Source organism: Pantherophis guttatus, chromosome 4 (genome assembly GCF_059756535.1).
Source record: "Pantherophis guttatus breed Tessera chromosome 4, ASM5975653v1, whole genome shotgun sequence".
NCBI lineage: Eukaryota > Metazoa > Chordata > Lepidosauria > Squamata > Colubridae > Pantherophis > Pantherophis guttatus.
The window spans coordinates 69470122-69496339 of record NC_142066.1 but is presented as its reverse complement, the minus strand read 5'-3'; the positions used below and the strand labels follow the sequence as shown (position 1 = coordinate 69496339).

The following is a 26218-nucleotide window of genomic DNA, read 5'->3' as shown; positions in this document are numbered from 1 at the left end:
CTCCCAGGGGGAGGGCATTCTCTGGGAGCCCCGACCCTCTGGAATGGATTGCCCACTGAGCTCAGGACAGCCCCCGACCTTCTTTCCTTCCGTCGCGAGCTGAAGACGTGGCTCTACCGCCAATTAAACTGATCCATTTGGGGGTACACTGGTATAATTTTAAATCGTTTTTTAATTGGGTTACTGATTTTAATTCGGTATTGTATTGTGATTTGTATTGAAGTTGTCATTTTGTAAGCCGCCTTGAGTCCCTAGGGAGAAAGGCGGCATATAAATCGCAATAAATAAAAAAATAAATAAAAAAATAATAATAATTCAGCTATGCTACTTATGATCCTAATGGCAATATATAGCTAATGTGACCAATAGTATCAAGAGAAGATGATATGAAAGCCTTTTTATTTATTTATTTTGCATAGCCTCTGATTCCCAAAGACATTTAGCATTTAGAATAGATGTCTTCGGACAGTACTGGCTCTTCGGCTTTGAAACAGAGATGAGCACCGCCTCCTAGAGATGGGAATGACTAACACATATATGCGAGGGGAACCTTTACCTGTAGAATAGAATAGAATTCTTTATTGGCCAAGTGTGATTGGACACACAAGGAATTTGTCTTTGGTGATATGCTCTCAGTGTACATAAAAAATACATTCTTCAAGAATCATAAGATACAACGCTTAGTGATAATCATAGGTTACTAAATAAGCAATCAAATCCTAGGAAACAAAACTATAAATCGTAGAGATACAAGCAACAAGGTTATAGTCATCAGTGGGAGGAGATAGGTAATAGGAAGGATGAGAATAATAATAGTAATACATCTTAATAAATACTTTGACAGTGTTGTGGGAATTAGTTGTTTAGCAGAGTAATTGCATTTGGGAAAAAAGTGCCCTTGTGTCTAGTAGTTCTGGTGTGCAGTGCCCTATAGTGTTGTTTTGAGGGTAGAAATTGAAACAATTTATTTCACAATCAGATTACAATAAACTTTTAAAAAGGTGGCAAGCATACCTTGCAGCTCTTAATGGCTCTTCTAAACAATTGAATGAGTTTCATCAAAATTTCAGGAAGAACCTCATCCAAAAGGTACGCACTACTAGAGGAAACAACTTCTGGAGCCTTGAGAGATGAAATTGTGTAATCAAAGGAAACGAGCATACAAATCTTGTAGGGTTAAATCAGTGTCATTTTTTGTCACTTTTTCAGTTTTCACAGCTTTTCTCAGTTGTGCATGGATAGTTAAGTGATGCCTTTTCCCCAAGGATTTAAGACATGGGTGGACTTATGCTGTCAACCACCAATGGTTCAGTGAACTAGGCATATTCCACACCCATTTTAACACATAGCTTATTTAATCTAAACACAACTAGTTGAACAAAGGAAAGAAGAATCTCCTTTCAAATTATGTTAGGTTTTTTATTTTTTACTTTAAAAATTCATAGTAAAAGGCAAAATACAATTCCAAGTAAATACACTTTTTTTAATGGAAAAAGTATAATCATCTCAAAATTAAAGCTATTGAGTTTGTTAATCTTAAGACTTTTTCATGTTTGAAGCAAAAGATGGGAGTCCTCCAGTCTGTGCACAAAATATTGAATATTATATGATACAGTATCCTCTACTATTGTATCTGACAATAGTCTTGTTTCTGTGGTAAAAACAGTTCAGTGATGCATATATACATACTGTCCAACATGCAAGTCGTGTAAATTGCTTTATTCTTTCTAGGGAATGAAATGATCATATCAAGGATTCAGGTAGATAATCAGAATTTAACAGATGATTTAACAGGTGATCTGAATAACCAGGCTGCTAAAATTGTAACAGTTTACAAGAAGTAAATCCTGAGATAAGATTACAAAAGGTATTTTCTTTCACAAATAAAGCACAAACAACTTTACATTCAATAAGGAAATAAAAAAGTCATGGTAGCCTACAAAACTATCATACTAAGAAAAATACAATGTCCATTATGGGAACATAAAGTACATATAGCTACACATTTGAATTGCATATACAAACTCATACTTTCACCCTTCCTACTCTTCCCTTCAAAACATTGTGAAGCATTTTAGATAATCAAATTTTGCTGATCATTTCAACCCAATTTTATTAATGGCCTTTCCTATATTTCAGTGCTCATATAAGCTTTGATAAATATTTTAAGCAATTATGTAAATTGTATTTATTTTAAATCCTGATCTACTTGTTATATGGAAGTATGTCTAACAAACAGTATGTGACTTGCTTTCAAAAATATTAGGGCTGCTATCTGCCTTAATAGCTACATTAGCTATCTTAAAAGTCCTGTTATTGTACTTTAATGCAATATTGTGCGAAACGGCTGCCTTCACATTTGTATCAATAAAAGTGAAATGGTGCACACACAGCAGGTTTTTCTGATTCCTCTGTACTAGTTTTTGCTATTGCTTTATATCCCATCCCCCCCCCCAGTTTACAAACTTCTTAAAACTTACTGTCCTACAGTTGCTATTTTGGAATTACAAAAATGCCTTGTTTCTAATGTACCCAAAAGTAACACTCTTCAAATAATCATGCTGTGCTTAGTTCAACGGTATATATATAAAATTTAAAGCTATTTTTTAAAAGATGGCATGTATAGTAAGCTGATGTTATCAAAAGTATTAAAAGGAAACCATGAAATTAGAAAAATTGCATAGGATACAGTTTGCTTCACAAAAGAAACTTTCATTGTCGGCAAAACTGACTAGTAACATTTGGAAGGGAATATGCAAATAAAGAAAAATCCAGAATGTATTTTGGTAATAGCTCTTTTATAAGTTCTCTTGGAGTATTACACATGTAATAATGCAGAGTTTCCGAACTTACAGGCTTATACCATGCTTGCCTTTCTGGGAAATGTATAAAGGATGGTGCTTGTATCCTTTCAAGAACAAAATTGGCATCTTCTTCAAGTCTCCCATAGGATCCTATGAAATCATACTTTATAGCACAGGGTTGACACAGGTTGTAAATTGGCATCCAATGTTCATTCATTTTTTCTATTTCTTCATCTATGAGATACCGGACAAATTCAGAAAAGGTGACATCATCACCCAGGGTTTTTCCAGGGTTTTTCCTATACCTTTTGACTATTTCTATACCATATTTTAACTGATATTCTTTAATCTCACCAAATTTATTCCTGTAAGCAGACAAAAGTCTTTCCATTGGGTCTCTGACAAACACAAATTTGAAATAGTGGTTTAATCGATAACGAATCTCATCTGGTTTCATGTCATTTAAAAAAACTAAATCCTTTTTATGATCCATCTTAAGTTTAACATCTACATTCTCCAGCGTGCCATCTAAAACTTTCAAAATTCGTTTCCAGTTGGAGCAAGCCACTTTGGGAACATAACAGTATAAAAAGCGATGTTTATCACTAACCAGGATATGCTTGAGCACTGTCCTCCTCTGGCCTGCTGATAGATCCCAAATGGTGCGAGGCATGTTTTTTTGTCTGCAAATGGTATGGATTGTCCTATTTCGGATGTCCTGCAGCACTTGATAATCCGTATCTCCTCCTGATCTCCTACTGCCAGTTCTCCAAAACATTTCTTTAGCAGAGGGGTGGAGGGGTGGAGGCTTTATCTCAGCCAAAATTCCCTTCTCAATCATGAGGAGTAAGCCACTAGATGCCACAATTACACCAAACATCAACATGGAAGGCAGCAGCATAGAGTTACCAGTACCACGAGAACGATTCTTGACAGACAAGGTCGTCCGACGCACCGAAGACACCCCCATCTCTTTAGTTCTTATCACTAAAGGAACAGGGGCTGTGGAAACATGACCTGGTATCTCAGGTGGTGGCAGCAGAAATTTGAGGCTGACTATGCTATTGCCACTGACGGTGCTTTGGATGGATTGGAGACAAAAGGCCCTGGCTTTGTATCAATAGTGCTGTTGGCAGCAGCCTTAACTAGTCTGGCCCAGTTCAGTTCAACAGATGTCTTCCATGGAGCAGCAGTAGGGCCACAAAGTTGGTGAGCTGGCATATTCCATGAGACAAAAGAAAGAAAATGGGAGATTCCAGGCTTCTTTCTTTGTGCCTGCAGGGCAGCTGCCGAAAAAGATTGGATCGGCTAAATTTTTTGCAAAACCAGGAAGGGCGGCTGCCGGCAGTGACGGCTTGGCAGGGAGGGCCTATTCCTGCAATTGGAGCCTCGTTTACCCCTCCTCTTTCTCTTGTAGCTGCTGCATTTGCAGACTTCCTGGGGAGAATATTCAGAGAATGAGTGAGGAGAGAAAAGACAACTTAAACTCAAGCAACTGCCTCCCTCCTTTCATATGCTTGCCTGCATAATACCTCTGGGCAGCAGAGTGAGATGTCAGTCCCAGTTTATTCTAGCCTTTCCAGAGAAAAGAGAAAGAAAGAGACAAAGATCAAAACAACTGTAATGTAGTCTCAGCACAATATCCACAATTTCTTAAAGATAATTCACAACAGGAAAGTACAGTCATAATTGGGGACAATTTGCATACCAGAAAGTATGCAATACTTTTTTGCAAGGGGAAGGAAGGCAAAAGAGGTCGCTTTTAAATGAGTATTTCTTAATGCAGATAAGTTATCTTCAGCCTAATCTATATGCAAATTCAATCCTAACACCACCCATGCTTTGATAACAACATGCTTATGTGTTTAAAATTGCTTATTGTTATACAAATATAAATATAGTGTTTATATGATGGTAGCTTGCTGCTAATGGGACAGTTAAGTAGGATGTAATTGAATGGATTTCACTGACTTCCAAATAAACATTTGGAAATATACCATTATAATTTATCTAACATAACCAGCAAGCAATGTTCCACATAGGACAAATTAGACAAACTTTGAGCAAAAGAATTAATGAATAATTAAGTTTTAAATTAGGACCAAAACAATATCAGAGCATTTCAACATCCTTCGATACTCCATAGACCTGGGAATGACTGTATCATTAGTCTGCTGATAAGAGCATGGAACAGTGTTCTTGTGGAAGCCTTTTGAACAGTCTGCCTGAATGCTTGTGAAATTCTTTTTCTTGTATCCCTGTTTTGTCAGTTTACCAAAATGGCAGAAATAAAGTGCTAAGTGGCAGAGAGAACAGAAGGAATCAAACACATGGGGAGCAGCTGGATAAAAAAATTACAAAAATAAAAAGCTACAATGGAGAATCTTGGGACTGTAGGCTGCTGATAATAACAGGCATAATAAAACAACAGCTTCAGTTCTTAGCATTTCTATAGTAACATACTTCTGAACAAACTCCATAAATATTTGGAGATAAAATATGCTGGCCACTGCTCAGTGGAAAAAACTATTATAAGAATTTGAATATTTTATATAATTATACTATCATCCAGTCTCTATTGCTGGCTTTCAAAAAAAAATAAAAAATAAGGGGCACAAAAGACTTTCAGCCATCTGGACAGAAAGAAGTTCTGGATTATCTAAGACTATTCCTTATTAACATCCCTGATAACCACGTTGGTCACTGACCTCAAGCCAGACATCCTAGAATGTGAAGTCAAATGGGCCTTAGGAAATCTGAGTAACAACAAAGCTAGTGGTGGTAATAGTATTCCAGCTGAACTATTCAAAATCTTAAAAGATGATGCAGTAAAAGTGCTACACTAAATTTGCCAGCAAATTTGGAAAACCCAACAGTGGCCACAGTATTGGAAAAGGTCAGTTTACATTCCAATTCCAAAGAAAGGCAATGCCAAAGAATGTTCAAATTATTGCAGCTTTGCACTCATTTCACATACTAGTAAGGTTATGCTTAAAATCCTACAAGCTAGGCTTCAGCAGTATGTGGATTGAGAACTACCAGAAGTACAGGCAGGATTTCGAAGAGGCAGAGTAACTAGAGATCAAATTGCCAACATACACTGAATCATGGAGAAAGCTAGGGAGTTCCAGAAAAATATCTACTTCTTCTTCATTCACTATGCTAAAACCTTTGATTGTGTGGATCACAACAAATTGTGGCAAGTTCTCAAAGAGATGGGCGTACCAGACATCTTATTTGTCTCTTGAGAAACCTATATGCGGGTCAAGAAGCAACAGTGAGAACTGGACACGGAACCACTAATTGATTCAAAATTGGGAAAGGAGTTCAGCAAGGCTATATACTATCGCCCTGCCTATTTATCTTATATGCAGAGCACATCATGAGAAAGACGGGGCTAGATGAATCAAAAGCTGGAATTAAGATTGTCGGGAGAAATATCAACTACCTCAGATATATAGATGATACCACTTTAATGGCAGAAAGTGAAGAGGAACTAAAGAGCCTCTTGATGCGGGTGAAGAAGGAGAGTGCAAAAGTTGGCTTGAAACTCAACATTAAAAAAACTAAGATCATGGCATCTGGCCCTCTCAATTCCTGGCAAATAGATGGGGAAGAAATTGAGATAGTGACAGATTTTATTTTCCTGGGCTCCAAGATCACCGCAGATGGGGACTATAGCCAAGAAATTAAAAGATGCTTGTTCCTGGGGAGGAAAGCTATGGCAAATCTAGACAGCATACTAAAAAGCAGAGACATCACCCTGCCCACCCTGCGTATAGTCAAGGCTATGGTTTTCCCAGTTGCAATGTATGGCTGTGAAAGTTGGACCATAAGAAAGGCTAAGCGGTAAAGAATTGAGGCCTTTGGACTATGGTGCTGGAGAGGACTCCTGCGAGTCCCTTGGACTGCAAGGTGATCAAACTGGACGGTCCTAGAGGAGATAACCCTGACTGCTCTTTAGAAGGCCAGATCATGAAGATGAAAGTCAAATACTTTGAGCATCTAATGAGAAGGAAGGACTTACTGGAGAAGAGCCTAATGCTGGGAAAGATGGAGGGCAAAAGAAGAATGGGATGGCAGAGAACGAGGTGGCTGGATGAAGTCACTAAAGCAGTAGGCGTGAGCTTTAATGGACTCCAGAGGATGGTAGAGGACAGGAAGGCCTGGAGGAACATTGTCCATGGGGTTGCAATGGGTCGGACACGACTTCACAATTAACAATAACAACAAAAATTACTTATTCAAGGAATTAAATGAATTTGAAAACCTAGGAACAGGGAAAGGACAGTTATATATGCATTATATTTTTCAGTGATGCAGTGTGTGAAACAATGTGATAAAGTGCATTCCTGAATTGGAATCTGGGAAATAGATTCCTCAAGATAAACAGTATTAAAATGTAGACTTTGATTTAAATGAATATTTAGTTTGATCAAATAGTTGATGGTCTGATGTCAGCTGAAATCTGTAATTAAAAGTAATATTTGAATGTTAAAGAAACAGCTTAAGAATTCTGAAAAGCAACACAAACTACCAAGGTTGTTTAAGATAATAATTTGCTGAAGAATATATTTGTAGAGTTTATCATCATGTTTATAAAAATTAGTCAACTGGGGAAATTGCTTGAGGGAAATCTAGAAAGAAAATAGATTGTATACGTTTTGGAAAGTTCTTTTGGTAAGAAAAATTCCTTTTATACGTTGTCCTCGAAATATATATACATTATGTATATCCATCATGGCTGTGCTCCAGCCAAAAGAAAATTAAAGCTGCAGAATACCTTGCTCCTGAGATGGAGACTACCATACTTTTGAACAAGTCTGTTTCCTCTATTTAGCTAACTGGCACAAAAAGGAGAAAGACCACTACCCAATTTCACTATCTTATTTCACTATACATTGAAAAAGGATTTTTTTTTTTTACTGAAGAAAGGAAGTTCCTTACTTAGTACCTTGTCCCAACTTTTGTAGTGTGAAGTCCCCCAGAGTCGTTTGACTGAGATGGGAAGCATATAAATTAAATAAGTAAGTCAAGAGTTCTGTAGCCTGGTCCTGGTATGATAACTGGTTTAGATGAGTCATAAGCATATATTCTAAAACCAATAATAATAACACTGAAGAGATTCCCCTCTCCTCATTTAATGGCTGCCCATATGGGTTGGAAAGAGTTAAAACTTTACCTTAAGTATGTCTGTATGACTATTAGTTTACAGTTGCTTTCTTTGTACTAACAGAATTTCTAGTATCTGTAAAACAACTGTCTTATCAAAAGCCATATCCTTACATCTCTGGGTCTAAATTCCAATATTGGATTGGGGAAGCCTGACACCCATATCTTTTGTTCCTCTTTTCAAAACACAGGAGTCTCTTCCTGTAAGCAGGGAGATTCTCAAGGCACAAAACTAATATCTAACAATATAAATATTTCCTTTATCAGAATCCAGCATCAGCTCAGATGTTGCACCCTTCTGCTTTCTTTTATCACCCACCCCCCAGCTTTCCAGTCCCTCAAATGGAAGAATTTGTTTAGATAAAATTGTTGTGACCTATAAAATGACAAAGAAAGGAAAAAAATGGTGAGAAAATAATCTAGTAATTTGAGGAACAAAGATGAATTTTAAGAAGTTTTGAGAAAGGCTATTTATTCTACCTAATCCACAACAATCTGGATGACTACTGTAATGTATGGCAGCAAAGACAGGGAGAAAACTCTTAACATATGTTGCCACTTAGTGGTCATCTGAATATTTGCAGCCCAGATATGGGATCTCTTGTTTTAGAAATCTGGTGCTAACACACATACAAAAAAATTGACAATAAACAAAAAATATGAAAATTGCAGACTAATAGAACTATGATATTACAATCATTTCAGAGAGTATTCGGGAAGGAATACTGCAATATCTTTTGTATTGCAGTGTTCAATTTTTATTTTTATTTTTTGAAGTGGTCTATACTTTAAATAATTTATATGGCCATCCATTTCACTTCTTTGAATGGGGAATAAAGTTTATATTCAGAAATAAAAATTATGCAATTTATCAAAAAAGAAATATAATCCACAAATTATCATGTGCCAAAGGTCCAAACAAAATCATTTCATTTTACCAACACTAAAAAATAATAACCACAATGTTTGCAATTCCTTTCATGCTAAAGCAGAAAATAGCATTCCTATTGTTATTTTTTTTTAAAGTTCAACATGGAACTGAAATAAATTTTAAAAATTGCTAAACACAATTTTTAATTAATACACAAACTAGGCTGTATGTATTGTCTGGAACCATTTCTCAATTTGGACTTAGAACTTTATGACAATACACCTTTTTATTACCTTTATTTCCTGCCTCTTCTTTACACAAATTGAGCTTTTAAAGCTCGTCAGCTATCAGCCTCTGATAGAACGGGGAAACTGGCTATTCAAGTCGACCTATCTTTTCTACAGGATGCCACATCCGGATGCTGCTAAAAAGGCAAGAGAAAAAAAATTAAGCAACCATATCAGATTTCCCAGCAAGCGACAGGACTTTTTTCCTCAGGCTAATTAACGGTTAATATCATAGATATGACCCTAAAGCACGTAGAAAGGAGAAGTCTCGGTAGAATAAAAAGTTTTAGATTGCAATTTGATAGGAAAAGAGCAAGGAAGGCTAAAGAGAAACAACCTCTTTGAAAACGTTGATCTATGCTGGAATGCTACACCTCCAATAAGAAAAGGAAGTTCCTTTGGCGTGTAAGGAAAGTCCCGGCCAGCCAATGGCGATAATTACATACCAAAGATTCCTTCCAAAATATCTTTTCAAAGATTGGTTTTCACTGCCCACGTGATCCAGCAGAGGCTTATGACTGGTTACTTTTTGCGCGTGCTATGAAGACCATTCACGAAGGGCAAGTGGGAGGTGGGATAGACGGTTGGTTGAGGTGACAACTCTGAGAGGAGAAAAAAAAAGCGCCTGACTCCCAAAGTTCCCGCCTACAGTGACTCCTGAATTGCGTTGTGGACTTTGATTGGGTTTAGAAGTGTCAGGATGTAATTGTATGTGAGTGACTGACAAAGATTGGAGCTGTCGCCATAGGAGTGGTTTGCATCGCCAGGAGTTTCGTTTTCTGTTGAAACGACTCGGTTGCGGGCAAGAACGGTATGCGCCTTTTCATTCCCTTTCCGATTGGGACAGGGGAACTCAAGGGGATTCCTTCCGTGCTGGTCGGAAAGGGGGATCGCTTCGCTGACGAAACCGGGATTCCACGAGAGTTAACAGTCGCAGTGTTCTGTGGAGCCGTTCTTAAATTGCCTTTGTGTAATACCTTTACCCATTCTTTTCTTTTCTTTTCTTCTCTGAGGTTAGCACAGCACGGTGAATGTACGCTAAATACATAAATGATCGGGCTTGCCCAACGTTCTAGAATCTAGTCTGAAATATAGCTTGGCTTTCGTGTTCCAATTTTATCATAGGCGTGTACTCCAGAGGCCTGCCTTAATTTGGGTAACCCTGTCTGAATGAGCCACATTGAATAGAGTGCTTCTACAGCTTCATTTTAGTTCATAGGTGTATGATTTTCAGCAGAAGACAGAAGAGTTATTCATTGTATTCCAGCTATTCCTGCAATCCATATCATACTTGCAGATATGACTGTACAAGTAGTCCTCGAATTATCATCGCAATTGAGACCAGCATTTCTGTTGCTAAGTGAGACATTTGTTAAGTGAATTTTGGCCCATTTTAGGATCTTTCTTGCCACAGTTGTTAAGTGAATCATTGTGGTTGATAATTTAGTAACATGGTTGATAAGTGAGTCTGGATTCCCCATTGATTTTGCTTGTCCAAAGGTTTCAAAAGGTGATCACATGACCTGGGACAGAGCAAATGTCATAAGAATGAACCAATTGCCAAGCATCTGAATTTTGATCATGAGACCGTGGGTATGCTGCAATGGTTTTAAGTGTGAAAAACAGTCACTAGTCAACTTTTTTCAGTGCCGTTGTTAACTTCAAACAATCACTGAATGAACTGTTGTAACTCGAGAACTACCTGTACTTGATTGTGTAATTATGTGTAGGATTGCATTATAAAATGTTATTCCTTTCAAAATGATAATTCCTATAGTGAAACACTTCTTGTCTTAATGTGTGCATTTTTCTGCATCTAGGAATTTCCTTTTCAAAGTGAATGGTGTTTACGTGGACTAATGATTAACTAATATGGCCTGTAGAAGCGAAGGAACTCAAGAACAGCTTCTGTCTTCCATCATTTCAGCTATGAATTCTCATAAGTCTCCAGCATGTGCCAGTCAAGTTCATAGAATATGTATGGTGTCTGACTTTTTTTACCCAAACATGGGTGGAGTGGAAAGCCATATTTACCAGTTGTCGCAGTGCCTAATTGAAAGAGGACACAAAGTTATTGTAGTCACTCATGCTTATTATGATCGAAAAGGCATTCGATACCTCACCAATGGACTAAAAGTCTACTATTTACCGTTAAGAGTAATGTACAACCAATCTACAGCCACTACTCTTTTTCACAGTCTGCCTCTGCTCAGGTACATATTTATTCGAGAAAGAATCACAATTGTCCATGCACATAGTTCATTTTCTTCTATGGCTCATGATGCACTGTTTCATGCTAAGACAATGCAGCTACGGACAATTTTTACAGATCATTCACTTTTTGGATTTGCTGATGTCAGTTCGGTGCTTACAAATAAACTCTTGACTGTATCACTATGTGATACAAACCACATAATATGTGTTTCTTACACAAGCAAAGAGAATACTGTATTAAGAGCAGCACTTAATCCAGAAATAGTTTCTGTCATCCCTAATGCTGTTGATCCTACTGACTTCACTCCAGATGCATCTAAACGTGACAACAATACAATAACTATTGTTGTGGTTAGCAGACTTGTATATAGAAAAGGTAATAAGGTTTGAAGGGTAAGATGTATTTAAATGTTTTTTTTAAATGTGTATGGATCAGAAATTACTGGTTTTGCATATATAATTAAATCTTTTGCATGACATAAGGAGTAATATTTTAAAGCCCTAAGAAGTTTCTGTCTTATCTGAACTTGATTTTAGACCCATGACAGATGTAATTTAATTCTGGATTAATATGTAGTGTGACATGGATTGAATCTATAAATTGGATGGACTGTAACCAACTTGAGGGAGAGGGAGGGAGGAAAGAGATGGTGTTACTTTGCATGGTCTTTAAATTTTAAGCAAAGGTCTTAAATGTACCGTAATTTAAATGTAAGAAATTCTGGCAGCCTCTTGCTGAATTGTAAATTTGCAGTAATAGCTGTAAATTTCTGGATGTGGGCATTCTTGTACCAAAACGACAATAAGAAATAGATGTTTAATGATTTTTTTTTCTTAAAAAAGATTGTTTCAGTCAAAAATTTCTACAGGCATGTTTTTCAAGATTGGTATAACCAGGTTTTGAATGAATATCCTATTCTTTTGGAGATTTTAGTTTAGGACCAAGAAAATAGACCAAGTAATAAAATTCACTAGATAATCTTGTACCAATACCTTTGTCAAGCTAATGATTGAAAATTACAAGTTTGTGATTGAAAATTACAAGCTTGTGATTGAAAATAAATTGGTAGATGTATATGGCTGAATGTTCTTCAAGAATATACTCTTTTTTGATGTGCCAGTGTTACTTTCCAAAAATGGCTAGTGCTAGGTCAGAATATAATTGAATATAATAAAAATTAAGAGTAAATTAAATTAATTAAAAATGATGAAGAATTATTCCTTGTATAATATATTTTCCTTGTTATTGCATTAAAATTACAGTTTAGTGACAATGTTCAGGGGAGCTCTGGACACTGCATATAACAGTGATTACCTATGGTCCGTGAAGACTTGAAGAAATGTTATTTAAATCTTGAGTCAGAATGTTATTTAAAGGGAGTCTGTGGTAAAGAAAAGGTTGAGAACCACTGGCACATAATGTTTCACAATGTGCTGGACTGGGATTGGCAACATGACATCCCAAATAATTAAAAGGTAACCACTGACTTCCAAAATTAAAATGATCTCTTGCATGACATTCTTTTTTTATTTTTTTATAAAGGTATCAAATCAAGGCATGAACAGTGTGGCACCAGGGTGTCATACAGTCTAATACAAATAAAACTAATCAGATTAATCATAATCATTATATTCAATCCACTAATATATTTCTAATAATAATACACACTTGTATTAAGTCATAGTCTATCATTGTTCAATTATTTCACATGCTTTCATTTTATGATATAAAAATGTATACACTAATATTCCCCTTCTCTTATTTCTATCACTTATTCTAGCTTTTAATCATATCACCCTTTATTAAGAGACTTTTTCTTTCTTTCCTATCTAACTTCTAATCATGTTACCCATCTAAAAAAAAAAGAAAAAAAAGGAAAAGAGAGAGAAAGGGAAAAGCAATTCAGAACAACAAAAAAGAGAAATCATCCATCCATCATCTCTTGCCCACTTCAATACTTCAATTGCTATGCTTTAAAAGAAAGATAGGAAAAAGGAAAAGCATATCAAAACAACAACAAAAATCATCTATCCATCATCTCTTGCCTGCTTCAATATTTTGCTATGCTTTTTTTTTTTACTTGCCTCCCAAATTCCTCTCTTAAATCTCTGTCTCTGTCTCTGTCTGCTTCTTGGATGTTCAATATAGGTATTCCTCCTACCTCTACCCTCATCCACTGCCTAATTTCTAACATTTCTACCCATGCCTCTATCTTCCTTTCAGACATATCTTCCTACTCTCTTAATATATTTCCCCCCCTGGTTTAATTCACCAATCACTATTATTTTCATTGTTTCCTCTTTGTCTTCTTCCTTCTTCATTTCTTCTGTTGACTCCTCCCTTTCCTGGGGGTCTTGGTCCTTGCTCATCATCCCTTGTATGGTATTTTCCATTTTTTCCATAATCTCCTTTAATCCTTTCTATATGATGTCTTTTGTATTTTGAAAAAGTAAGTCCATCTCCTTCACAATTTCACTCATTTCTTCCTTCTTAAGTATCTTGTTTTATTTTTAAAAATTCAATTTGTATCCAGCAGTCCAAGAACTATTTATTCAGTCTTTAAGTTACCCTTCAAGGAGTGCACTACTCCCCATTCTTTATGTCCCATAGGTTAACAATCAGTTCCATTTAAGTAGTCCCAGAGATTATCAAAAGCCCTTTTATGTCTCCTTTACACATTCAATATTCTAGTATAACATTCAAGTATCTCTTCAATTGAATAGCTTCCTCATTTTCACATTTGGGTTTCAGTAGTCATAGGGTAGCTAAAGTAATCCAATGGGCATTTTCACTGTTCTTCATATAAGTATTCCCAGATTTGTAAATTTTTCCTTTCGTCAGCAGGTGGCACTCTCCACTTAAATTTCAATTTACTAATCCATTGTCCACCATCATTTTGGTTATAAAACAGTTATAAAAGTAGAATAAATTTTTTAAGTAAATTATTCCAGCATTTAAAATGCCTTCCCAGTACCACGTCTTCCAAATTTAGGAGTCCAATTTTCTATTTATTTCAAAATCTATTATTTTACTCTCCTGCACCTTCATTTCCGGTCATACCCAAAATGCTTAAATGCCGCTTTAACACATAGTTCTGAGCAAGTAGCTCTAGATTGTTTCTTGGGGTTAAATTTAGATCAAAAGAAAAATTCTCTCCCCCAGTTCCAATACCGTTCACCTACTTCTCTCCAGCACCAGTCTTAGTTATTCTTCAGTTGTCCCAGCTTCATGGCAACCATCTGTAGCTGCTGCTTCTTCTTGCCATGGCTGAGAGGGAAAAAGAACCCCGGGCCAGACAGGAAAGGTGCGACTGTCTTTGACCTCGCAGGATGCCCCTCTTTGCTTCACCCCCCCCCCACAAGGTGGCTTTAGCTCCCTCCAGAACCCACAAACAGGAAGAGACCTGCTCCCAGTGGTGGGATTCAACTACTTCACACCACTTCGGGAGAACCAGTTGTTAACTTTCTGAGCAGTTTGGCAAATTGGTTGTTGGAAGAAATCATTAGGGAGAGAACCGGTTGTTAAATTACTTGAATCCCACCATAGCCCGCACCATATGTCCAATCCCATCGCAATGTCAATCGGAAACCCCTCTTGCATGACATTCTTGATATTATGGTCATTTTAAGTGTTTAAATGGTAAATGCTTTCTTTCTTTTTAAATATAAAGTAGTACTTTTTACCTTAAAGATTGCCAGCCATTAATCTGGAGCTTTAGGGTTTTTATTTAATTCTAAATGAAATGAAGAGTATTATTGAAAATAATAGTTTTTTTTATAAAAAGAGTAGGTTGTATACCCTTGAGCTCAGAATTTTGCTCATACCTTGTTACAGTTCAGCGGGTCACTATGTTATGTGACTCAATTTTATGACTTTTTTTTACAATAGTTATAGAACAAACCATCTCGGTCATTAAGCAAATCATGTGGTCATTGAGCAAAATCAGCATATCTGATTAGCATTTTATGCCAGAAAACAAAGTTGCCATACTACACTTTCATGACACCAGGATATTGCAACTGGTCATAATTGCAAGTTGGTTGCCAAGCACTGAAAATGCAATCATAACTGCAAGGGGTGGTGGTGGTATGAGAATCAATTTTCAGAAAGGGTTGTAAGTAGCTTTTTCAAAAACCATGCAATATTATTATAATATGGGTTTAGTAAATTATTAAAGTGTCTAAAACTTGAAAAATTGTACTTTGGTTTTGAAATTCTGAAAACTAAGCAGTGGTGAAATGATTCATAAAAAGATTACTGCTTAATAAATCATTATATATAAAACTAAATAAATATTTTTCCTTTAGGTATTGATTTACTTAGTGGTATAATTCCTGAGCTATGTCAGAAGTATCCAGATTTACATTTCTTAGTTGGAGGAGAAGGACCAAAAAGAATTGTATTAGAAGAAGTGCGGGAAAGATATCAACTACATGAGAGGTATGTTTTCTGCATTGCATTTAATATAGCTAAATTAATTGAAGATTTAGCAGGGAAATGAAGAAAGGAATAGGATGATGATTTTACACAATGGATAATATTGTTTTGTTTACACATGCATACCTATCATCTTATTTAATCCATTTGAAAAGTGTAAAAAAGGTATAAGAACTAGTAAGTAAAAAAACTTAAAACATGGGACAGAAAAGAAATTATGGCTAAATCCAATTTATATCAGTTGCATTTACTGTATGCTTTTCTGTTATTTCATACTTAGCTTGGAAATATGTTTTAGTTTTCTGCAAAAATGCTGCTCTGAGATTATAACCTTGATTGTGGAAATTTTAAATAAGCTAGTAAAGAGTTTGATTATTTTATAAATTTATATTTCTTTGGAGATGTTGCAGTGTTTTCTGTGCATGAACCTTTGCTCGTTGGTGGCAGTATACATCAAGTCTTATTGGAAAAAGTAGAGAAATGAACTGTATCACCTGGCTTTGGTTATTCATAAGCTACTTTTTAATTGTTTTCTTATGATTATTTGGAACAGTTTATCATGCCATGTTTCTTTTTTTTAGATCATTATAAATTATCTTCGTGTTCAGGAGGATATCTTCTAAATACAGGTAGTCCTCGACTTACAACTGCCAAAACTTCTGTTGTTAAGTGAGACATTTGTTAAGTGAGTTTTGCCCCATTTTATTACCTTTCTTGCCACAATTAAGTGAATCACTGCAGTTGATAAGTTAGTAACCCAAATGTTACCAGTGAATCTTGCTCCGCCATTGTCTTTGATTGTCAGAAGATCACAAAAAGTGTTCACATGATCTTGGATACAGCATTGGTCATAAGTATGAACCAGTTGCCAACCGTCTGAATTTTGATCACATAATCATGGGGATGCTGCACAAGTCGTAGCTGTGAAAAACAGCCATAAGTCACATTTTCAGTGCTGTTGTAACTTTGAACCGTCACTAAATGAACTGTTGTAAGTCAAGGACTACTTGTATTTTCAGTGTGAAAATGCAGAGGGATATAGATCTAATACTGAAATAACTTCATAAATAACTCAGAAATAAAAATCATGAAGCATCAATAGAAATTATTTTAAATGAGAAAATTTGAAGGCTGTTTCTCCTGATCGTTTTTTATAATATTTATTACTTAGAAAATAAATCAAATATTATTGGTAAAAATATTAAGAACTGCAGTGACATAAGAGATAATGTTTGGATGAACTTAGAACTCACTATTTTGTTTCTCTGTAGACTATTGAATAGTTGCAATATAGCTAAATCAATATTTAGCATTTTAGCGTTCTTTGAAGTCAAGAGTTGAGAAAATTGAGAATTGATTTAGCTACATTCCTTATGAAATTAAAGAATTTGAAAATTCTTTGATACTAATAGCATTAGTAGTTTATTCATAATCCAATTCTATTGGTTTCAGGTTTAGTTGCAAGTATTGAATTTAGACTGTGATTTTCTCCATTGATAAGAATACTTCTATCAATATTTTCTTTACCTGTTTCCCAAAACTTTATAGAGTTCGTCTTCTAGGAGCTTTAGAACACCAGGAAGTTAGAAATGTCTTGGTTCAAGGTCATATTTTTCTTAACACCTCTCTCACAGAAGCATTTTGTATGGCAATTGTGGAAGCTGCCAGTTGTGGTTTACAGGTAAGCTTATTGTTATTCAAAGGAATAAAATGGACATTTTCTTAAGAATTTAATAAAACTGCAGTAATAAGAACAGAATCCACATAACACCTCTATGCTAAGAGCTGCATTATTTGCCGGTTAGCTTCTGGGCACAATTCAGAGTGCTGATTATCACCTTTAAAGACTTATCACTTTCTCCTAGTAACATCTGTTTGCTTGATATAAACCATATCAAAGTATGGCAGGCTTTTTACTTGTATCTTTGATTAGAAATTGCTATCTTTAGGGGCCAAAGAAGCATGCTTTCTTAGTTAACTCCTACTCCCCTCAACATGGCAGTTCTCTGTCATTTTCCTTCTGAAGAGGAAAATTGCTGTTGAGTGTTCCTTTCTCCATGTTAGCATTTATATTATTATTATAGTACATAATTTGTTTTAAAGTTAATATGTATTTTACATCTTTATTATGTGTTATGAAATTGTATACTTCTCAGTGTTAGCTGATTAGAGTGCCTGCAAATAGGTAAGCAAAATAAATTTAGCCCTCCATCAGTGGCGAAGTTTCCATCTACCATAGTTTGAAATAAAATAGTATATATTAAAAACGATTCTTAAGTAAAAAATGGCGAAGAGTAATATTTATAGTGTTTTCTATAGCATATATCTCTAAAATATAATAGTGAGATCTAATAACAAATTAAACATCCCTGAAGGAGTAGGAGATTGGTGGCCAGACATTGAATTCTAGCCAGTGGAGTTTTCTCTAGACAAGGAGAGATTCTGAGATTACTCACTTGCACTCCAGACAGCTGCTACTCATGAGGATACCGCAAGAATTGTGAGGTTGATTGACTGGAAGTCAAGGGATTTCAGCCATGCTCACAACTGCAATGCAGCCTTTAATGAACATTAGAGTTGCAAAAGCCTCATTCTCTTAACCACTATCAGATACAATCAATTTAAAGTTAAAGAGAGATCTTCCAAATGTCAGGATAAGGGAAAATCATTTGGTGAGTTTCTGATAAAAGTGAAAAAAGTAATGTAAAAGTAAAGCTTGTAAGAAGGTGTAAGAAAGTTTAAATGGATAAAAAGGACAGTAGTTTTGAAAGATTAATTTTGGCAAAAGTGCTTTTAAAACTATTGGAGCTAACTCAACATGCAGATTAGACTTTTGTAGAATGTTGTTTCTTTAATATTAAAGAAACAGTGAGTGGATTTGACAAAACGAAGATGAATATGAGACAGATTGTATGACTAATTATGGAGAGTCAATGAGACTTAAGTAGTAAGGATAAAGAAAGGCAAAACAAAAAGCAAATGGGAGAAGCCTGTAATTCAGATTAATTTAGTATGCTAGCAGGTTTTAAGATTAAGAATTCGCAGACAGAAATGCTTACAAAAATAAAGGATCAAACAGAAATCATGAAGAAAACTGGTTTTAAGATTGAGAAAAAAATAAAATATTTGTGTATCACTATTACAAATATTTATATATTATTGCAAAATAAGTATGTAGGACATGGAATGAAATTAAAAGGACATGAGAATATGGGAGAAAATAAATTTGTCATGATTGGGAAGAATCTCTATGATAAAAAGAAATGTTCTGCCTGGAATGTTAGTTTTATTTCAGATACTATTTGTTTTGACAACTGATAGACCATTTAAATAAGACCTAAAAGTTATCTCTAAATTTGCATGACAGGGAAAAAGCTAAGAGTTAAATATGTTATGAAAAGCAAAGAAAAGAAGAGGATTAGGTTTACCTAATCTGAAACTGTATTTTGCAGTTCATTGTTTTGCTTGGGTATTGTTGAAAATTAAAAACTAAATAAAAAAGTTAGAAGGACATGACCTGATATTTGGCTATATGGATATTTGTGCCAAAGTCAATGTAGATTTCAAAGATCATTATGTTAGATCCGCTTATAGAGAATGTGGAATAGGTACAAATCCAGGTTTTTCCTGAAAACAGCTTTATGGCTGTCAATATAAATATTTTATACAGAAGGAAAAATAGGCATTTATAACTGCTGTGAAGAAAATTGGAAGCAAAATCTTTACATTCTTCTTTATCTTTTTTCTACTTTTCTTCTACTAAAATATAAAAATTGTATTTAAAAAAATGAAATGGGAACACATGACAATTGTATTCTTTTCCATTTCTCTCTCTCTCTCTCTCTCTCTCTCTCTCTCTCTCTCTCTCTCTCTCTCTCTGTGTGTGTGTGTGTGTGTGTGTGTGTGTGTGTGTGTTTGTGTGTGTGTGCGCCTTCAAGTCAGGGTTGACTCCCGGCAACTGCCTGGACTAATCCTTGCACTTTACTTGGCTTTCCTCCCCCCCACCCCCAAATGGTTTACAGAGGAAGAGTGGATAAACAGATTAAGAATAAATATGATGCAGTCAAAACAATAAATAACAATACTACTAGGCAGAATTATTGAAATAAAGATTACTACAAACAAAATATTAAAATAGTGCTAGCTATAGTTAGGAAATAGTTCAAAAATGAGATAATGGTTTTATGAGTATATTAAAAAACTTGTATAGTATTCAGAAAAACAACAGACCTCTTTTATGAAACATAAACGGTTATATATTATATGTATAGTGTTTGTATTTTGGGGACACAAATTGCTTAGCAAGAGTATAATTTATCTGTTGTTTCAGGTGGTCAGTACAAGAGTTGGTGGGATTCCTGAAGTACTTCCAGATGATTTTATAATTTTGTGTGAACCTTCAGTGAAATCCCTCTGTAGTGGATTGGAAAAGGCTATTAGCCAACTGAAGTCAGGATCATTATTGTCTCCAGAAATTATGCATGACAAAGTTAGAACATTCTACACTTGGAGAAATGTTGCAAAAAGAACTGAAAAAGTGGGTGTTCTTTCTTGTTTGGAAACTCTACATTCATTTTTTTTTTTTTAATTTGATTTATATGCCGCCCTTCTCCGGAGACTCAGGGCGGCTTACAATGCGTTAAGCAATAGCCTTCATACTTTTGTATATTTATACAAAGTCAGCTTATTGCCCCCACAAACTGGGTCCTCATTTAACCTACCTTAGAAAGGATGGAAGGCTGAGTCAACCTTGAGCCTGGTAAGATTCGAACCTGCAGAAATTGCAGGCAGCTGTGTTAATAACAGGGTGCATTAAACCACTGTACTACCAAGGCTCTTGGTAGTAAAAACATCTTCATGTTTTCTAATAGTTTATCTCATTGTGGAAATTTAATTATATTGTTTCTTTATGCACTTAACTTGTGGCCAGCTAGGATCTTACATATAGGGAATTCGGTGTGCCAGAATAAGTATAGACAAGGGATTTACCTATTAATGGTGTATTAGCTCACATGGGAAATTTCTGCCAACAGCAGTTTGCAGATCCCTTCATATCCATCTGATACTTCAGTCTCATTTCTGTGGGTTACCTGTCCAGTATATCTTATTTATTTTAAAAGCTACTTGCTGTCCTATTAAGATTGGAGTTACTGCATATGAGTAGGAGAAATTTCTTCCACAATTCTTTGCTTTGGAAAAATAATCTTTGGAAGCCAATAATGTGGCACAAAACCATAACCAGTTGATGCTGCTGTGGTGAAAGTTATTTTTTATGGATTGTTCCTAACATCTGGTTTTATTTCCAGAGATTTGAGGAGACAGTTATGATGGTCTGATTAATTCATTATCCATATTCATTTGTAAATGTAATTATATTCTATAATTATATTTAATAATCATACATTTGTAATCATAATCCAGTTTGGATTACATGCCAAATCTTACCATATTATGGATAGGAAATATATAAAATTACTTGAATGACAAATTTTAGGAATCCGTAGATTATTCTAGGAAAACACCTGAAAAATTAGGGAAATAAAGAGTTCTTCTAGCTGACTCCTTTGGATATATCAAAGGATATTCCCTAGAGCATTCTAGTGTTACATTTATAATATATTTATGATTAAGAATGAGTGTCTTTAAGTTAATACAGTTTACATATTGCAAACAAACCCAATAACCTAATTTATGTATTTGTCTTCCTTCAGGTATACAACAGAGTGGCAAAGGAAACTGTATTGCCAATGGGCAAACGACTTGAGAGACTTATCACTCATTGTGGCCCAGTGACTGGTTGCATTTTTGCTCTTTTTGCTATGCTCAGCTTTCTTTTACTGATGTTTCTGAAATGGCTGATACCAGATGATTTTATTGATACTGCAATAGATGCCACGGGCCTAAATGGAGCATGGACTAGAAAATATTTCCACAATAAAAATAAAAAAGAAAACATTATAAACTCCTAAAGGTGCTAAAAGTGAAAAAAGTTTATTCCCTTACTTTTTTTTTCAGTACTATGCATTTTGCTGTTAAATTTACATTTATCAAGCAAAACTGCTTATGTCATTGGACAGCTTTCAGTAATGAATGGAAAGAAACTAAAACGAAGTTCTACCTCAGCATAAATCTGAATTGGTTTAGGAAAGACATTTTCCAAAGATATGCTGTGAAATCTGTTTACATTTATTTCAGCTTGAAATATCTTAATATTAATGAAAGAGATCATCTGAGGAAATAAAGGGAAAATAGGTGAGTAGGTAGATATTTTGTCTATTTTAGAGTTTTTTTCTGTTTTTCTCTTGCACCATCATAATATGCTTAAAAATTATATGGAAAAATAACTGTATATGTTCTGATCCAGTATAATACAACAAAAACCCTGACCTTTTAAGTATAGATCCCTGCTTGTTGAGATGTGTGATCAATTCAGTATGTTGATATGATCAACTAAAATTGAGAAATGCACAATTTGTGAAATTGGAAGAATATTCTTTTTGTTTAGGCATCTACGGGTAATCATCAAGTTATGACAGTTCACTTAGAGACCTTTTGAAGTGTCTTCATAATCCCCCCAAGTACTTATGAAACAGTCCTGAAGTTACAAATGTTGCAGCACCTTTACAAATGACTGCAGAGGCATTGTAATATTCGCCCTGTCTATCCCCCACCCCACCCCCCGGACCGGGTCTCCACAGTTACTGGACCTGTGGATACTCACCTTGCAAAGATCTAGTAAGCCTTTGGTTTCTTGGCTTGCTTTGGTGCTTCAGGCCTTCAGTGCATTCACAGAGAATGGAAGCCTAAAGTACCGAAGCCTTCCTTCCGTTTACAAAGCCTTTTGCCTTTGCAAAAAACATTTGCCACCAAAAACAGTCCAGGAGGGGCACACACATCCCTCCAGGCCTCCATTTACAACTGCAAAGGCCTTTCTTCAAGGCCTTTGCCACCGAGAATGGAGCCCCTCCCAGCCTTTGTTCTCAGCAGCAAAGGCTTTTTGCAAAGATGATGGAGCCTACAGGGACACAATCTCTCATCCCTGCAGGCTTTGGCAAGCCTTTGCTCAAGGCAAAACCGCAATGGAGAGGCTAGAGAGGAGATAGCTTCCTTGATCATCGAGATATAGGTAAGGTAAATGACCCGGTTGGGCAGGAAGTATGAGATATCTCCGTGGGTCAGGGCAGGCGTTGTGTGGTCAGAAACACTAGGCCCCCCCATGGCCTTCCCACCCAAGATACCTCGTTCCCCACCAACATAGGTTCCATTACATTTGTAACCCGATTAAACATTTTAATAGTTTGAAAACAAGTATAATTGACATATTCTGAATTCTTCTCTGCCAATACTTTTGAAGCTTTCAGAAGGTTCCAAGGTCTTCCAAGACCCAAGAGTAGGTCTTTTGAATCTACTTTTATAACTCATTTGAGACAATGAAAAAACTCTTTTTACATTTATAAGGCTCAGCATTGTGTTCATTTTTCTTTTCTTCTACTTCTATTTTTAAATAAAATTAAAATACCTTTAAAATAAAAATTCTCTTATAGGTATTAAAACTCATTCCAATCAATACTTCCATGACAAGATTGCCATATTTAAAGTAAAAACAGGTGCTTCAGTCTTTTCTTATGTGTGACGTTTGTCTGAACAATTCTGTTTATACTATTATATTTCTACTATTTCAAGCACCAGAAAACATGAAAATTACCCTATCGTAATTATTTTGAGAAGGAAAAATCACCCACACTGTATTAAAGCACTGATGAAGTATGTATAACTAAGATTTCTTTTTTTATTTTCGTTATTGTAAAAAAAAAGAGAAGTTAAACACTCCCATTTTGTAAATGAGAGAGTAATCTTTTTAGTTGAAATTTATAAAGATCTAAAAATATTTTGAGGAAGAAAATCTAGGAAAAATACAGTTTTCCAACACAAACTTGCCAATGCCAGTAGAGTATGCAGATAACATAAATACGATAGACATGCAGTAGAATTTGTGTCAATATTCTTGGACTTCCAACTAAACTACTGCAAGTAAACTTAACTGACACCATCTTTGGAAGAATATTAATCATAAACCTGAACTATTTGACAATTTATTTGGCATAATGTTAGTTTTAAAAAGAAGACTAACTTAGACAAGTAATTTGGATTGTTACTTCATAAATTGGCAAATGCAATGTCAGCCCTTTGCCATTTACCTAGGATTTATATTTCAATATTTTTCAGAAAATTTCTAAGCACTCTTCTATAAGTTCAATGTTACTATGGTCTCTATATCAGTCTTCTGTGTCTTCAGTTAATTTCTTTTCTTAAGAGAACAATATCTGTAGAGTAGGAATTTTTACAGCTTCTTATACCTATTCTTCCATTGGCTTAGCCCCAATATTATAGAAATAGATTTATTCTTGTGCAATATGACTTTACTCTGCAGATTTATTTAACCCTGTGGAATAATCTATATAAAGGGCTGCAAGAGAAGGACCAATTAGATTTGTTAAAGGTGCGTGTTCTTTTGGAAGAAGAATACTACTTCAAAGTCTATCCTATAAATTGTATATTTGATGATACTTTGGAACTTTTCTTGAAGGTTTAAATATCATAGCCTTACTCTGTTAAGTGATTTGCATTTCTCTACTTATGATATATCTCTTGCATCATACATAAATAATTTTTTTGGTCTGCCACTGCATATGAGCAACTCCTAATCCTGTAGATGATAGAACTAACTAAAATTATGTTATATTTGATAGTAAGAAAAACATTTATATGTTAAAAATAATGTTGACTGTATGCTTTGATTTGGTACGTGTTTCACAATAAATAGTAGTTCTTAATGTTCTATATTTGTTTCCATTTGTTATGGCTACATTCTGTATTTATGATTTTTTGAGCTGAAGCTATTGTAATCCAATGAGTGTGAAGCCATGGCTCCTTGGCTATTAAAAAAAACCTTCCATGAATATTTATAAAAATATTCATAAATTGAATAGTCAGTTCCTCAATCATGGCTAGTCAATTAAAATGTATCGCAGTAAAATTAATGCAACTTTTTCTATTACATATATTGTTACTTTAGAAAATTAGGTAATTTAAAAATCTTTGCAAGATAGAACTTCAATTCATTAATAGACTTTAAAACAATTATGGAATGTAGCAGTATTCTTGCTTACACCAAAGACTGCATTCTATGATGAGGAAAGGTAGTTTTACAATATAAAGTCAAAGATTCATATTTCTGTATTTATTTACAAATAAAACTGTTTTAATACTTGATATGATTGTAAATGGTTATTTTCAGATAATTTATCATGAAAAAGTAGGAAATTAGTTAGGCAATGCCCTTAAAGAACATTTTGAGTACTATTTCACTTTACAGGAAGTATTTAAGTATAAAAAAAACATTTTGAAATTGTGTACTAAGTGATGATATACAGATAGGAACTCTACCAATACAGACATTGCTCTACTTACAAATTTTTGAGTTGCAAACTTTCAGTGATATGAACAAATTGGTTCACAAGTCCATCCTAGAAGGTTCCAGAAGTCAGGAGAAGGTGAGAAAGAGTTAGTGTCTATCACACCGCATGCATATGCGGCCCACTGAAAATTAATATTTTCTCAGATTCCTTTCCTGCTTTCTCTCAATTTCTCCAATCTTCCTTTCATGTACTGTTCTCAGATCCACTCGGACACAGTTCAGTACTGTTACTGCTTAGTTGTATGTGGTGTTTGGCAACTGAATATCTGCAATGAAGCACCGGGGGTGGGGGTGGTGCACATAGTGCACAAAGAAACACCATTCTATCAAGATGGAAATGAATGTGGCTATGTGGGGGAGGTAAGAAATGATGAACATATCATGTTCCTTTTGTGTGAACCATTGCATAATTGGAGCAATCATTAAGAACAAAAACAAAATTATAGAACATGTGAAAAGTTCAGAGCCTATATTATCCATGATAACAGGCAAGAGAAAAGAAAAAGTGATTGTCAAAACCAGATCATGCCAAACAAATCTTATTTCATTCTTCAACAAAGTGACCAGATTAGTAGATCTGTGAAATGTTGTGGACATAGTACACTTAGATTTCAGTAAAGCATTTGATGAGATAGACCGCAACCTACTTCCTGGCAAGCTAATAAAACGTGGGATAGACAGCATCATCACCTTTAACTGGCTGGTAAGTCATACTTAATAGTCCTCAATGGAACTATATCCACATGGAGGGAAGTAAGCAGTGGGGTACCCCAAGGAGGTCTTGTTTTACGTCAAGTACTCTTCAATATCTTCATAAATGATCTAGACAAGGGAGTTGAAGGGGAACCCCTCAAATTTGCAGACGATACTAAGATGGGAGGAATAGCCAACACCCCAGAAGACGAGCTCAAGATCTAAAAAGATCTTGACAGACTTGAACACTAGGCCTAATCT

General features: G+C 35.2%; 2 protein-coding genes across 9 annotated transcripts; one reads left to right on the top strand and one right to left on the bottom strand.

The window, feature by feature from the left end:
- Positions 1-1398: 1398 nt before the first annotated feature.
- On the bottom strand, positions 1399-9757 carry CHST14 (carbohydrate sulfotransferase 14). 7 transcript variants are annotated; one of them, XM_087892374.1, is made up of 4 exons: positions 9581-9757; positions 9141-9271; positions 4326-4379; positions 1399-4241 (listed from the first exon to the last, which is right to left on the bottom strand). In XM_087892374.1, exon 4 carries the CDS (start codon positions 3772-3774, stop codon positions 2713-2715), a length of 1062 nt encoding a protein of 353 aa, XP_087748500.1. In that variant the 5' UTR covers positions 3775-4241; positions 4326-4379; positions 9141-9271; positions 9581-9757; the 3' UTR covers positions 1399-2712. The 7 variants fall into 7 exon arrangements, with proteins under 7 accessions (XP_087748500.1, XP_087748498.1, XP_034272348.1 ...); XM_087892372.1 differs by having other exon boundaries at positions 9472-9599; XM_034416457.3 differs by having other exon boundaries at positions 4337-4379; positions 9472-9591.
- Positions 9659-25059, top strand: PIGA (phosphatidylinositol glycan anchor biosynthesis class A). Of its 2 annotated transcripts, XM_034416454.3 has the most exons (6): positions 9659-9945; positions 10955-11724; positions 15657-15789; positions 17335-17467; positions 20117-20323; positions 21498-25059. In XM_034416454.3, exons 2-6 carry the CDS (start codon positions 11007-11009, stop codon positions 21753-21755), a joined length of 1449 nt encoding a protein of 482 aa, XP_034272345.1. In that variant the 5' UTR covers positions 9659-9945; positions 10955-11006; the 3' UTR covers positions 21756-25059. The 2 variants fall into 2 exon arrangements, with proteins under 2 accessions (XP_034272345.1, XP_034272347.1); XM_034416456.3 differs by lacking the exon at positions 20117-20323 and having other exon boundaries at positions 9690-9945; positions 21498-21893.
- Positions 25060-26218: the final 1159 nt, after the last annotated feature.